This window comes from Calcarisporiella thermophila, assembly GCF_041956535.1.
Source record: "Calcarisporiella thermophila strain CBS 279.70 unplaced genomic scaffold VTP21scaffold_26, whole genome shotgun sequence".
NCBI lineage: Eukaryota > Fungi > Calcarisporiellomycota > Calcarisporiellomycetes > Calcarisporiellales > Calcarisporiellaceae > Calcarisporiella > Calcarisporiella thermophila.
In genome coordinates, this window is record NW_027192216.1 from 56031 (window position 1) to 70892 (window position 14862).

Here is a 14862-nt window from a genome sequence, read left to right on the forward strand (position 1 = left end):
GTTCCTCTAATCCCAGCTCTCAGAAAGAGTGTCGAACCCCCCTGAATAAGTGATGAATACGTATTATGATTCTATGTACACAATATGCTAATATACTTTAAAATATCAATATATATGTGAAGGTTTTTTGTCATTTATTCTATGTACAAAAACTGGATGCATGGGTGTCACTGTAATACTTGAACCAAAAATATTTAAAATGAGAAGTAATTGTTTGGACAAGAGGTCTTCTCGTAACTGTGATATTAAGATTTTATTGTGAAATTAAAGACATGTAGAAGTTCAAATGTGCCAGGATTTACAATGGAAATTCTTAGGATCTCTCTGGTTCTCGATTTTGGAGTTACTAATTTGTTCTTCAGGTATTATAAAGAGGGAGATAGCATGAGGCTTCGTTGCTTTGCCTTGCAATTTAAATAACTCGTGGTGTTCCATTTTGTCACCTATTGATGCTACTAAAACGCCACTTGAAAGCCAGTGGGACAATGAAACGAGTGAGACTGGCATTTGCGATCACTCTAGGTCAACCATTCAATGCAATTTAATATAATTTAACACACTGCAACAGAGAACGCACTCAACCCGGACCAAGTTTGTTCAAATATTGTGAATCATTATGTTGGCCAAAACTGACAAAGCACAAGATGGCCATTAGTTTCACTTATTACTGCATCTTTAGATAACAAATTAAACCCTCTCTTCTCTTTTAAAGTTCATTCCCTTTTCTTCTTGAAATATTTTCCCTTTTTTTATAGCATTTTATTTGCTTATTTCTCGTTTTCTTACACAGTTTTTTTTATTCTATAAACATAGCAATTACATTATTTTATCTATTAACTCATTCTCATTTGGCATTTTACTATGTTTTTCTCTTAATATACTTTACCATGCGTTCAGATATCTTCAAGTGTTTGTTAAGCTAATCAATATCTATATTTCATGCTATTTTTTTGTGAGGGGTTTAATGAAAAATCATATCATATTTTCAAAGACCTTTCTCAATATTTTACTCGTCGACATATGCGATCTCTTATTCGAAGTTACTACACCATTGGTGACGTCACACACAATCACAAAGATTTGCTAAAAAGTTAATACTTATTAGCATGTCAAACACTCAAAATTTCCTTCTACACTTTAATGTAAAAAGAACATGGCTACTATGCCAAGTGATTCAGCAACGAAAATAGATCGCACCAAGGTAAATCTAATGTGGATATTTAATTAATACGAGAAAAGATTTACATACACTCTTTTCTTTACTTATCAATCACTCACTATTCTAGATCACACCATTTTTACTTCGCATCTATTGTCGCTCAGGGAGCCATCATAGGTACCTTATTTTCTGATTTGTATCTAACATTGTCATTCTGACATCAGTTTTAATATAGATTAGAAGATTACGACTACAATCGCGTTCCTGCAAGCGACGAATTCCAAATATACACATGGAAAGACGCGACTCTTAACGAACTGCTAGCGCTTATTAAAGCAGTTTTTCCAGAATCAAATCGTCCTAATGCACGTACTTCTTTCCGTCTAATTTACCAGGATCGCATTAATGGCAAGCATCAAGAACGCGATCTTGGAATACTTTCCAATTCAAGGCCTTCGCCTGACGACCAGAAAACTCTAGAGGCATTGAGATTTGTGACGGGAGACATATTAGATGTAGCAGTATTTACGAAAACAATACCACCTGGTAGAGCAGGACCTGCAGCTACTAGTGCAGCGTATCTAAGCTCTACACGTCAACCTCGAATGCAGCGAACAGAGCGAGACTCGTGGAATGCGCGAGACCGAGAGAGAGAATTGGGGAGGGGAAGAAATGGTATTGGAAATCAGTGGAGAAGAGACAGGGAACATGACAGAGACCGTGTACCAGGGAGAGAAAGAGAATGGGATAGAAGAAGAGAAAGAGAAAGGTACCGATAAATCTTCATATTCATCTTTAATATACTCGTATGTTTAACAATAAAAAAGGAGATTTTGCTGTGCGTATTGGATAAACGCCATTTCCCTTCTTATTTGTGTGCTCCCTAGTCTTTTGGGTGGAGTAAATTTCTAACATAAAAGAACTTCAGGGAATTTTGCATAATATATATAGTTGATCAATATATTGCTTGTCAGCTCAATGAGAAAGAGAGATTATTTATGAATCTAACTGTGGCAAAAAAATAATCAGCAATAAGAATATTGTATAAAATAAAAAAATTCGCATAATGATTCCTAGACAAGTGAAGAGTGTTGAAGGCATTGCCTCGCTCCAAAACTGTACAGATTAAAATAGAGAAAATCGCTACAACAAAAGATAAAAAAACACTGAGGTACATCGTAAATTCTCTCTCTCGCTAAATTCTATACAAAGGAATAATTGATGTTATATAAAGGGAATTTGGATCTACTCGTCCTTCCACGTTAGTTGTGACTTTGAGGTATAAGGCTATTTACATCGATGCCTCGGGTCTTCAAAATTGGCCGAATATGAGATGGTACCAAGCGGTGCACAAGATCCGGCCGTATTAAGAGTTCTAAGAATAAAATGCCGAAAAAGGTTACTTATAAAAAGCTATAATCTTGAAAATTCTATATACCCAGTTCAGAAAAATCAAACAACGGAGGGAGTTCCCCTCCTCCTAGCATTCTCGTGCCTTGATCCCGTAACTCGTCAAAAAACGGGTGACATATTGCTTCAATGGCTGTGAAACGCTCTTTCGGATTGTAAATAAGAAGGTGGGAGAGAAGATCAATTGCATCAGGTGAATTTCTTATTTTAAATAGCTATCAAAAGAAAAGTGGTCAATTTTTGATCGTTAAGCTTTTAGGCTAAGCATTTTCAAACACCTACTTTGTCAAGCGACTGGGCTCTGATTTGAGGGAAACGATGATCCATATAATTCGGATTCATGGTGCGGATTTGTTCTTTTGTGGGCGTGCCTAAAATTTTTATAATTTCCACTAGCTGGTCAATTCCGCTCTCACCAGGAAAAATTGGTCGCCCAAGCATTAATTCTGCCATGACACATCCTGCTGACCAAAGGTCAATGCTGGATGTGTAATTTGTAGCTCCAAATATCAATTCTGGTGCTCGATAATAGCGCGAACAAATATAAGAGACATTTGGTTCACCAGGGATTAAAGGTTTGGCGCTCCCGAAATCACAGAGTTTTAATATGCCAGTAGTAGGATCCACGAGTAAATTCTGAGGCTTTATGTCACGATGGCATATCCCAAGAGCATGAATATATGCGAGCGAACGAAGGAGTTGATAGGTGTACAGTTTGATAAAAAACATTGGCATTGCCTGTTTCAGTTTGCAGTATTGTCTGCTCACTCGGTAAACAGTCTCGCTGACATATTCCAATACAAGATTCAAATATTCTTCGCCCTATCCAAAAAAAAAAAACATTTAGAAAGTCTTCATGAAGCTTATTTAGAAATGCAATGTACTTGATTTCCACTGGTATAAAAATGTGCCTTAAGAGCGACAACATTGGTATGCTCCACCATTTGCATTATCTGTAATTCACGATTCTATAGAGGTAGTTTTCATTCATGAAAACTTACTTGCAATACAAAAATTTCTACAATGAATTATCGTACTTTGAACCTTTTGTCCTGAAATACTTTTTTGATTGCGACATCTTCTCCCGAATCTAGCAACCGCACTTGGTATACTGTTCCAAAAGACCCACTCCCAATTATTTTTCGGACCTTGTAGGTGATCTCACGTACATTTCCTGTTCGAGGATCAGTTGCAAGGACAGCCACTGCTTTGGAGCTATCAATATTTTCATAGAGGGCCAAATTCATATTTCTAACCCTTGAACTATGTCTGAAGCGGTGCATGACTAACAGATAAATTGCAGCATGATTATAAAGAAATAAGAAAATCATTGGGGGATTTGAGATGTATTTTACCTAGTAAAGAATTAGAGAAAAATCTATAGGGGATAGGTTGGAGATAAGTAAAGATAGGAGGTGCTGTGAACAATCACTATGCTATTGCGCTGGAGAAGCAAAATGAAGAGAATAAGTAAAAAAAAGGTATTGGTAAAACTTAATATTGCCTTGAAAGAATTGCACTGATAATACAAGAGAACATAAAATTAATTACTTCTTCAAGCATTAGGGATTACATACAATAAAGGCTTTTAATTAATTGAAAAAAGTAAGAATAAGAAAATATGTCAAAAAGGAAAGGAAAAAAAAAATAAAATAGCAAAATAAGTTGGACATATAAAATGAACAGAAAACTTAATAAAAGAACCTAAAAAGTGTGCAGGCAGTATATAAATTCAAACCGCGCTAGATGAAAAGTCATAGGTAGAGAATATTAAAATCGAAATTAAAATTATCAGTCACAAAATACGCCACGCAGTGTGTAAATATGCTTTATATATCAAAGATAAAATTGAAGGGAACAAGCTTATTTTATATCTCACAGAATGTTTCTTATATCACCTGCAGAAAAGGATTATATTCTAAACGGAGCTACACTCGATTTCCGCATGGATGGCCGGCGGCGACTTGATGCGCGGCAAGTGGTAATTGAGACAGGGGTTGTTTCACAAACGAGTGGAAGCGCACGATGTCGAGTAACCGGTGGAACTGATGTATTAGTGGGAATCAAATGCGAGATTGGCAACATTGAGGCAGAAGACAGTGATAGAGGACGTGTGGTCTGTAATGTGGAATGGTATATCTTTATACATGCCTTTATATTTAGTTAAACATGCTAAAAGATTCGAGTTCAAACTTCGTATAGTTCCCCAAGCGCTTCCCAACAATATGAAGGAAAAGGCGCTGACGAAATAAACAATGAACTTACGCAAATTATGAATAGATTTTTGGGCGGATCACAATCTGGTATAGATTTAGTAAAGCTTTGTATTGTTCCTGGACAGCATTGCTGGGTTATAAATATTGATGCAATGGTAGCTACACTTATTTCTTTCCCCTATTTATGAATTCTAGTATCTCATAGCATTCTTATGATAGATTCTTGATTATGGTGGTAATGCCGTGGATGCCCTATTTATTGCTACACGTGCTGCATTATTTAATACTCGGATACCGAAGACAGTGGTGCAAGATGTTGGAGATGGTCAAGTTGAATTTGAAGTACTTGACGATGTTGAACAAGCGGATCGTCTAGAAGGTATGGAGAATATCCCTTTGTGTGTGACAGTGAATAGAGTAAGTGTATAATATTTTATAACATCGATTATTTTAGTATACTTTTAGCTTAACCTGTTTTGTTTCCTCTATTGCATCGTATCTGTAGCTTGGCTTGAAATATATAATCGATGCGACGCCATACGAGGAACTTTGTACAGAAGCAAGGCTGCATATCGCTGTTAACCCTGCTGGAGAATTGTGCGGGGTACAAAAAGGCGGTGACGGTGGGATACAACCTGACTTATTCAGAGAGATGGTTCAGGTAGTTAAATATTTTGTATAAGTGAATGAAACGAACTAATTACGAACATACTTTAGACGGCTCGGACATTAGGCCAAGCTATGATAAAGAAACTAGATCAAAGGCTAAAAGAAGAGGAAGAAGACGTTACTGCAAAACGCGAAAAGGGTGTCATGGTTGAAAAACTTGGATTTTTTGCAGAATTACAATGATAAGAGTGGCATGTTTGTTGTATTAATAAAGTTTACACGAAAATAATAATTAATAGTATATTCTCTGGGATATTGTTATAGAAAACAATACCAAGTAACTTCACTAGAGCAATTTGCTCAAATTTTTATGAAATTCTTCATAATGCTTCATACTACCTATATCAAATGACAAGTAGAATTTTATGAAAGATCGATTGCATCACGCTATATCGCAATTTGCCTCGAAAATCGTCAGCACAATAATCGAAGTGAAGGTTTGTCCCCTTCGCGCATCATCACAAATTGTTTCTTTATTAGTTAATCCTTATAATGGCAAATAATGCTTTATTTTCAGTAACTCGAATAATTCAAAGTATATTAATACAAAATTGTCATAATGCTAAACTTTGGGTAGTGTTAAGAGCCAAATAAAAAATAAAGAGTAAAAATAAAAAATACAAATACAAATACAAATATCTTTAATAAAATCAAAATAAAGATTTGCTGCATGATTCTAACTAACAGATACCGAAAGAAAATAATGAGTGTGAGAGTCTATAGAATTATGACTTTTAGATCTTTTGAATCTTAATATATGGTTATATCGTTTCCTGATAAGCTGATACCAGCTTATCCATCAGGTAAGAGTTATCAGACTTAATCGTGTTTTACTAATGCCTCGAGACAATTGCTAGTCTATTAAACTTAATTTTTTTAGCTTTTATAACCCAAATTCTATTAATTGGCCCGGTACTTCGACTTAGATCGTCAGTTTATGTAATAAAACTTAGAGAAAAATTTTTGAAATTATAAAATAATTCATTTTTGAATATTTTGAAGTATATTTAATATATAATAACCATCCTATAAATAACACATTATAACACATCCCACTGTTTTAGCTGCTCTTGTGCTTCATATATAAAATTTTCGAGACCTCTAAGCCTCGGGAGTAGAATTATTAGGAGGACGCAGCCCATGTTCGGCGATAACATAAGCCCACACTGCCATAGCTTTGGCAGAATTGGCCATGTCAGCTGCATTCAGTTTTGATGGATCATCTGCCCATGTGTGATGCCAATAGAAATAACCATTATGGCCTCCTGGCTGATCTGGTCTAATTTCACGGTTAATCGCGTCATAGCTCTGCCATCCTGCACACAATACTCCTAGTTGGCAGAGTGGTAGAATATCCGCCTCAGCCCCTCCCTTTACCACTTCAAATCCATCGCGCCGGCCTCCGTATATTTGTCCGTATTCTTTTAATGTACTCAAAACATTTGTCTGATTTAAATTGGCGAAGAAAAGCCCAAAGGGCCTGAACACTCCTTCATCGGACTCCATTGCAAATACGTGCTTGTGGAGGGTGTTGTCGCGTTTACGAGCAGAAGCATACTCAGTTGCTCCAGCACCTCCCACCTCCTCATCGGCCCAAAATACTGCTCGCACTAAATACCAAGAAATAGTGGTCAACCCGTTCGAGATCAAGTGTATTTAATAGCTGAGATATCAACTTACCTGTTCGTCTGGGTAGGCGTTTCAATCCACTTATTATTCTAACTGCCTCCCAACCGATAAATGCGCCTCCACCGTCGTCCACTGCGCCTGTACCAATATCCCATGAGTCAATGTGACCTCCTACCACTACTACCTCATCAGGTAGCTCCCGGCCCTTTACTTCCACCAGAATATTACGACTTTTTGCTGGTTTTCTAATGCTTTTCAACTTGAGTCGTAAACGTGGTTCCACAAACTGATCTGCAAAAAGAGAGGTAGAGTAGTTGCGGTTGACATAGCGGTTATAGATACGATCAAGGAATTCTGCGGTTTCTATTGTTACCGCGGCTGCTGGTATCATAGCAGGTTCGGTAATGCCAGTGTGAAAAGAAGAGAGTGAAAAGGGTGTGACGCTGCGAACTAGCATTGCAATGCCACCCCTTTTTTCCACCGCTACGCGTCCCCATCTTCTATAACGCACTGTTGAACCGTAGCTTGTATATGGTACATTCCAGAGTACGATTTTCCCTCTGATATCGGCGTTATTGAATTCTTTCTCCGATCTGACTACCACCAGAGATCCCTCCACTCCATTTTCATCTGTACTAGTAGAATTCCCAAGTCCAATGACGGGTAGCTCAACAGGAGTGTCGCCGCCACCATAGTTGAGATTTCGTGTTGTTGGCGCAAGCAATTGAAGAGATTCTTCTCCCCGTTGCCAGTAAAATACATTGACTGGCTCACTACGTACCGTAAGATTATCTTTCTTAGTGGCCGTGGCCACAATCCAATCTAAGGATTTTTCTAGAGAGGGAGATCCACTTAAGCGGCTACCATAGAGATCGGTCATTTCTGCAAGACGATCCCATGCTAGGCTATGCGCAACCGAATTAAAAAAGAGCTGAATAGAATTTTTACAAGCTAAAATCTGTATTACATTTTCCTGTTCTCTATATTAAATATCGCATCAACTGACTTTTTTGTCTCGGTATCGCTCCTGACATCTTGCATCTGCAATGGCAGTGTCCACACCCTGTTCATCAACAGGTTTACCAAGCTAAACGCTAACAGTCTCATGACTACACAAATAAATTGAAATTTTGCACGAGCTGTGCTCGTGAGAACCAAAGAATTTTGGGGTTTATATACAATTTCTACCATAGTCAAAAAAAGTTCTTTGTTACTACTAGATCCTTGCTAGAGCTTTGCTAATCTTAGAAGCTTATCTAAACCACCTTGATATTTTAATTAAAAAGCAAAAATCTATTGTGGGCTTAATAGCGGGGTAGGCTATCGTAAAGACGGGCTAAGGGGTGTAGGCTTTCATACATGAAGTCCACCCTTTTAAATTCAAAAATCCCTGGCTACATACTAGATATGAAGTACATTATTATTTTATTTCTTCAAAACATAACAATTCTTGCTCACCGGAATTGTCCATGCTAGGAATTGAAATCGTGCCTTACTAATAACGCGCACGTGCGTTTTTAAAAACTGTAGGGTTGAATAACTTTGAATAAACTCAGTTTTTTTTTCCATTAAGTAGGATTACTTCTCTAGTTTACAATAAAAGTCTTTAACCATAATTTAATCCCTTTGTATTTATATTGATTTATTCCCACAATTTTTGTACATGCTCGTCGCATTGCAAATTATGACGTGTGATTTATTAAAATGGATCTAACCTTGAGCTCTTATGTCTGAAAGTTAGTAGGCTGTTTACAAATATCACAAAACATTTGGTATTTTCATAAGCACCATATGAGAGAATACCACCCTGAGAGGGAATGATTTCGCAAGAGCCAACGATTCTAGATTATTTTTCATTATAGGTGATACTTTTGAGTAAAATTGATAATTGTTGGTTTGTATTACTTTAACTTTCCTCTCGACCTGTGAAAATAGTGCAAAACGTTCGAATTTGCTTGGTTGCAACTGTTTATGATAGCCTGTTCGTCGAGCTGATTGTGCGATTTTGAAAGAAATACCTGGTGGTATGGAGGAGCCAATCCGAAAATATGTGGTACGATCATGATCTGGCAAGATGAGAACGGGTACAGATGTTAGGGCCGATTTGATGTAACAGGTCAGCGACTGTTAGAATATATTATCTCTTATTTAAAGAATGGTTTAAGGTCAGTATTATTATTAAAATATCAAAATACAACGGGTGGATTGTGCCCTCACCACAAAAACTCTTGAAAAAGACAAGAATTGGGATTTTACAATTTGAAACTAGAAGTAGAGCCGAGACGAAATCGATTTGCTTCTACTTGTATTCTAGTATTTTAATTTTTTCCTTATTATTAGCCTTTACGAGGCGATATAATACGGGCTGAGATGGAGACAAGACACGACTGAGCATATAGTTTATAAGCAAGTCCATTTGGCATTATAAAAATTTCTATCAAACTATTCCGACATTCGGTTGCATCCACCGAAACCGATTATATATCCAGAGTGATTTTGGGATGAAGGATTGCCGAGAGCTGCGCAGCTAATCTATCCTTGCTTAGCACATTATTATTGGAAGGAATTTACAAACTCGATAATATAGAGCTGCGCCTGAAATCCAAGATTTGAATTCGATTCTGACCGTGCTACATTGGGTGAGGATAAGGCGCTTGATTTGGGAGTGAAATTCAGCTGTCACATAGTTTCAAGTTAGAATTTGAAAAGGTTTCTCAATGCAGCAACTGGGGATATATGAAAAAAAAAAGCACACCAAAATCGAGTGACAGCGCTCTATCGTTTTTGTTCCAGGCTACCCCTGTATCTATTTTTCATACGCCCTCCCCTATGCTCTAGATTATCTCCACCACGGACATCTGTTTTGCCACGGTCGATCGGTCAACTTTTTTGGTACTTTTCACCCCCCACCGCTCTTCCCTCCCTAGTTCCTTCACCAACGCGTTCTCCCTCTGGCACTTCCAAAAACTTGCAATCACTTCCCATAAATCTCCTACTAATCATCCCTACGATTCATTTCGATTTTTCGTCAAGACATCAATTGAAATCTTGACTTGTTATAGTGTAGGCTTGGAATTTGCATTTAGAGGAGACGAGACCTTTTTTCCTCTACATTTTCTCCCTTGTTCTTCAAACATCGGTTTATTCTCTTTATCTTTTAGTTTCTGTTATCGATAAGACGGTGATGTCGAAAGCCCAATTTTTGCGAGAATATAAACTTGTGGTGGTTGGGGGTGGTGGCAAGTATTTTATGATGTTTTTTCATTTTAAATTATCCGTGGATTAATTATTCATTTAAATAGGTGTCGGTAAATCTGCTCTGACTATCCAATTTATTCAGGGTCATTTCGTCGATGAATACGATCCAACGATCGAAGATTCTTATCGAAAGCAATGTGTTATTGATGAAGAAGTTGCTTTACTTGACGTGTTAGATACGGCCGGCCAGGGTAATTGACCGATGTGCCTGACAAAGTAAACCTGCTCTTAATCTAATTGTGTGATTTTATTTACCGATCAATAGAGGAGTATAGCGCGATGAGAGAACAATATATGCGTACAGGGGAGGGTTTTCTTCTGGTCTATTCCATAACATCGCGTGATTCTTTTGAGGAAATATCCCAGTTTCACCAACAAATTCTGCGTGTTAAGGACAAAGATGTGTTCCCTATGCTTGTCGTCGGGAATAAGTGCGACTTGGCGGACGAGAGACAAGTTTCACAAGCGGAGGGTAGGGAATTAGCTGAGGAGAGATTCCGGTGCCCATTTCTGGAATCAAGTGCAAAAGAGCGGGTGAACGTGGAGGAAGCCTTCTACGGGGTGGTGAGAGAGATTCGGAGATACAACAAGGAAATGGCGGCGGGAAGCAAGAAACGAGAAAATGGCGAGGGTGAAGTGGGGCCGGATAGCGAAGTCAACAAGAGTATGTGCTGCTGCGTCGTAATGTAAAATCAAAAAACAAAAAATTTAGTTTGGACTCTTCTTCTTTCAGTTTAATTCTGGTCTCTATTTTTTATTCTATATTAGCACTGCTTAGTTCTTTTATTGTTTTAAAAGCCAAAAATAATAAGATCCGTTTTATCTAATCTCTTCAATTACAGAGTGCGATAGATGGAAGGAAGGAAAGTGAACTGTGCAGCTTTAATGAAATAAAGTAAACAAAGAAATTTCTGGCTTCTAATGACAATTGAACATGGAAACATGGTTTAACATATATATTCATACCATTTAATTTTGCCAGTTTTCTGTACAAATTCTGCATGTTTAAGGGATAATTATGTCTTTTAATCTTAAATAGAGTTTTAATATTTAATTTTCGATTTCTAACGTGAACAGTAAATTAGTGAAATCGGATTCGGACAGTGACAATGATGTCGACGATGGGATAAAAAATGTTTCTGTGAGTTCACTAGCTAAAAGTGACAGTTATTGAGGTGTCGCTTTATGGCCTCTTCTCTAGTTAAGGGAAGTATATCCTCTTTTTACCCCTTTTGAAATATATACAAATTTCAACACATTCCCAACCAATTCAGGATGGTGAAAATTGTTAATAATAATGCGGATTTTTAAAAACACACAACACTGATTTCTCGAATAATATTTATGCTAAATATCAAGTGGAATGCAGAGTTTAGTTGCAGAGAGAGCCTATAGAAGAGAAATATTTAAATTTGTATAATAATTGCATCAGGAAATACAAGCTTAAAAGTAAAAATTTAAAAAATAGATAAAAAATATAAATATGAATGAATATCCTAATGCGACACCTTAAAAAAAAAAATAGTTTTCAGACAGCGACGATGAAAAGGTAAACAAGTAAAATGGCTCCATATTGCCAGCTAGTAAAGTTTTTCTATTCATTCGTGATAATTCCCAATTGTTTCCAGTAAGCAAAGAATTTCCCCAAGAGAGTCTCGTCAATCGAACGACATTCTCTAAGTGACGGACTTTTTTGCAAGTATAACGTGTCTCTAGTTCAAGAGGGTCGCGAGAACTAGTGAAACCGCAGAGAATAAAATTGCACAATTAGAGTTTTCAAATTCAATGGGCACACGTTAACGTTGAAGTGAACCTTTATCTGATTGCGGCAGCATTTCGCCTCGAAGTGGAAGTATGTATATCATCTTGAGTTAAAGTCGAAGGTTAGGTGCGTCAATAGCATAATTGAGAGATAACAAACTCACCTCTGGTAAAATACGTGAATGCCTTGGAGTATCTTTGTCAGTTGCACCAACTGCAAGCTCAACTTCTTTCAGCACCTCTAGATAAGGCCGTCGTTCAACATTGCCCTCATCCAGTTGTAATAGAGCTGCAGTGCATATACGATCATGACCGATGGTAGCGGCTTGCTGGATAAGCTGGTTCTCGAGGAGTTTCATCTCCATCGGGACAGGATTTGTCTTTTCACCATTGGTATGTACAAGAGTATCATCCACTCTACTAAGCATGTGATAATATCCATTTCGCTCGACAAATATATCCTTGTTACGATAATCCCCTTCAGGCGTATTAATAGGCACCTCTGCAGACATTGAGTTATCTCTCAGGATGACTAGCTCCCTGGCACCCTCACAAATATCGTTGTGAACAATCCAGCGGTGGCGAAGTAAGGGAGGATTTCGAAGTGAACTGACAGCATCTGCAACATCCTCTAATTTCTCTTTACGGAATTTGCTGAACATCATAATGCCTGTCTCGCTGCTCCCATATATAGATACAACATTTATCCCTTGTAGAGTTAATCGCCTACCGAGACCTGAGGGCAATGGGGCACCACTAAATGCGATATATTTGATAAGTTAAGCAAATCCCAGGAGTAATTTTGGTTATCCAATTCATTGTCGAACCCTTCCTCCAAAGCGGTGAAAATCTGATCCAGTAGTGAAGGTACTAGATAGAGAACGTTTGCCTTGGATCTCGCCAAACTATTTAGCACTTCAATTGGCTTTGGAGGCCAGGAATTAGATAGAGGTAGCGCGATGGTCAAACCGTCGAGAAGGGCACTAGAAACCGAAATGTTGGCCCCAAATCCATGGAAAAGGGGCGGAAGGCAGAGGATAGTATCGTCCTTACCACCGGGAAAATCGCCCAGGGTGTGATATACCGCAGAAAACATGATTAAAGCGCTATACGGTAATTTTACAATTTTCGGAAATCCCGTGCTACCAGAGCTGTGCAGAATAAACGCAGGTTCGTCCCATCCAGCTCCCTCGTCGTTTTCAAGCGGTGCAGTTTCTGCCTTGTTCTCTGGGGTTGACTGAGCAAGCTCCTCGAGTTTGACCTTTTCTAGAGAATAGATTGGACCGTCGATGACTTGTAAGTTTGTATTAAGCAACTCTCCATCAACAATCATCGCGCTAGCCCCCGACTCTTTGTATAGATGGGCAATGGCTGCAGAAGAGTTTTTAGGGCTAAGGAGTAGCAGCGGCACACGAAGTTTTGGGAATGCGAATAGAGTACATAAATAGGTCGGGCATGTCTGTGCGAGAAGCGCTATTGGTTTATTGAAGGGGGTATTCTGATATGAACCGCGGTTTATAAGTGATGCCCAGCGTCTTGCCTCTCGGTTAGTGATCAAATCAAACTGAATATAAGTAAGCGAGCTATAATCGGTGCATGATATCTAAGAAGAGAAACAACGTTGAAGTGGGTTGAAGAAATATTAGCAGGTTAAAGTGATGATTGTGTAATAAATGGAGGCATTTCTGTGGATATCTTGTCAACGATGGGAGAGGGAGAAGAAAAAGGACGTTATCTATTTTTATAGCCACTTTTAATTAAATATTTAGTGAGCCGAAGCCATTGACAAGTAGAGAAAAAATAACATATATAGGAAAACGTGACAGATATTTATCTCGGTTCTTATATACAGAAGAGGAAACGAAAAGTTTATCGAACACTGACACAAATGACAATATAAAAGAAAATATCTTAGTTATTCGTAGGAGGGCGATGTTTCGTTTACCCTTGATTCCGAGAATCCAAAACTGAATGTAAAATTAGATTTTATGAACATTTTGCTCTTACGCTAGGCTGTTGACATAAGAGGAATATTCCCCGAAATGATCTCCGTGTCACTGTGGCGAGTAAGAAATTATCAAGCAAGTCCTCTCCCAAATACAAGTATGAAACCTGCACATCAATCTCGGGAGTTCACATCAAAACTAAACACTTGAACACAGTAAGGAAAACGAGCTGGCTCAGCATATGAGGTAACCTTGATTATACAGTCTTAAAAGTTGACTCCGCCTTATCGGTCACTATTACTATTGCGAAATTTTATTAAGCCCATACCTAGTAGAAATCGGCCTAAAATTAATAGCTACTTGTAGAAATGGATATCTGATATATTATATATATGTTAACGATATTATACACTAACATTACATTCTTTTTTTTACTAACCTCTGGGTCAGATACTAAGTAATTAATACTCAAAATAGAATATTTCAATTCATACAATTACCTTTGTACGACGCCAGTCAGCTAATATAGCGAGTCTGACAGATATCCTTTAATCAGTATATATAAGTTTATGTCTTTCCGAGAATTCCAATGCACAAAGCATTTTGAAAATGGGAAAACCCGCCGATACAATTTTACCAGGAAATTGTTAAAAATGGCTCTCCAATGCCATTCCCGGGACATTCGTACCTATTTTGTCGGAGCCACCGTCGCCACCATCAGCGTCGATTTTCTCATCATCATCGCTGATTCCGCAAAAATTGCAGAAAATCCCCACAAAAAGGGTATCAATCGGTTCCTCTCGACGATGGAAAT

The 14862-nt window shown here is 37.9% G+C and overlaps 7 protein-coding genes across 7 annotated transcripts; 3 read left to right on the forward strand and 4 right to left on the reverse strand.

Moving 5' to 3' along the window:
• Nucleotides 1-1153: 1153 nt before the first annotated feature.
• On the forward strand, nt 1154-1938 carry VTP21DRAFT_6202 (uncharacterized protein; the record flags this gene model as incomplete). Its single annotated transcript, XM_069396807.1, has 3 exons — nt 1154-1201; nt 1287-1336; nt 1395-1938. The coding sequence occupies 3 exons, from the start codon at nt 1154-1156 to the stop codon at nt 1936-1938; spliced, it is 642 nt and encodes a 213-aa protein (XP_069247087.1).
• A 483-nt stretch (nt 1939-2421) lies between these two features.
• VTP21DRAFT_6203 (uncharacterized protein) lies at nt 2422-3852 on the reverse strand (the record flags this gene model as incomplete). Its single annotated transcript, XM_069396808.1, has 5 exons — nt 2422-2534; nt 2598-2784; nt 2852-3391; nt 3454-3537; nt 3607-3852. The coding sequence occupies 5 exons, from the start codon at nt 3850-3852 to the stop codon at nt 2422-2424; spliced, it is 1170 nt and encodes a 389-aa protein (XP_069247088.1).
• A 662-nt stretch (nt 3853-4514) lies between these two features.
• On the forward strand, nt 4515-5637 carry VTP21DRAFT_6204 (uncharacterized protein; the record flags this gene model as incomplete). The annotated part of the gene is made up of 5 exons (XM_069396809.1): nt 4515-4702; nt 4772-4940; nt 5005-5202; nt 5291-5446; nt 5503-5637. The coding sequence occupies 5 exons, from the start codon at nt 4515-4517 to the stop codon at nt 5635-5637; spliced, it is 846 nt and encodes a 281-aa protein (XP_069247089.1).
• Nucleotides 5638-6555: 918 nt separating this feature from the next.
• On the reverse strand, nt 6556-8190 carry VTP21DRAFT_6205 (uncharacterized protein; the record flags this gene model as incomplete). The annotated part of the gene is made up of 3 exons (XM_069396810.1): nt 6556-7064; nt 7135-7988; nt 8051-8190. The coding sequence occupies 3 exons, from the start codon at nt 8188-8190 to the stop codon at nt 6556-6558; spliced, it is 1503 nt and encodes a 500-aa protein (XP_069247090.1).
• Nucleotides 8191-10267: 2077 nt separating this feature from the next.
• Nucleotides 10268-11031, forward strand: VTP21DRAFT_6206 (uncharacterized protein; the record flags this gene model as incomplete). Its single annotated transcript, XM_069396811.1, has 3 exons — nt 10268-10316; nt 10386-10532; nt 10607-11031. The coding sequence occupies 3 exons, from the start codon at nt 10268-10270 to the stop codon at nt 11029-11031; spliced, it is 621 nt and encodes a 206-aa protein (XP_069247091.1).
• Nucleotides 11032-12137: 1106 nt separating this feature from the next.
• Nucleotides 12138-12767, reverse strand: VTP21DRAFT_6207 (uncharacterized protein; the record flags this gene model as incomplete). The annotated part of the gene is made up of 2 exons (XM_069396812.1): nt 12138-12206; nt 12267-12767. The coding sequence occupies 2 exons, from the start codon at nt 12765-12767 to the stop codon at nt 12138-12140; spliced, it is 570 nt and encodes a 189-aa protein (XP_069247092.1).
• A 53-nt stretch (nt 12768-12820) lies between these two features.
• Nucleotides 12821-14098, reverse strand: VTP21DRAFT_6208 (uncharacterized protein; the record flags this gene model as incomplete). Its single annotated transcript, XM_069396813.1, has 2 exons — nt 12821-13705; nt 14048-14098. The coding sequence occupies 2 exons, from the start codon at nt 14096-14098 to the stop codon at nt 12821-12823; spliced, it is 936 nt and encodes a 311-aa protein (XP_069247093.1).
• Nucleotides 14099-14862: the final 764 nt, after the last annotated feature.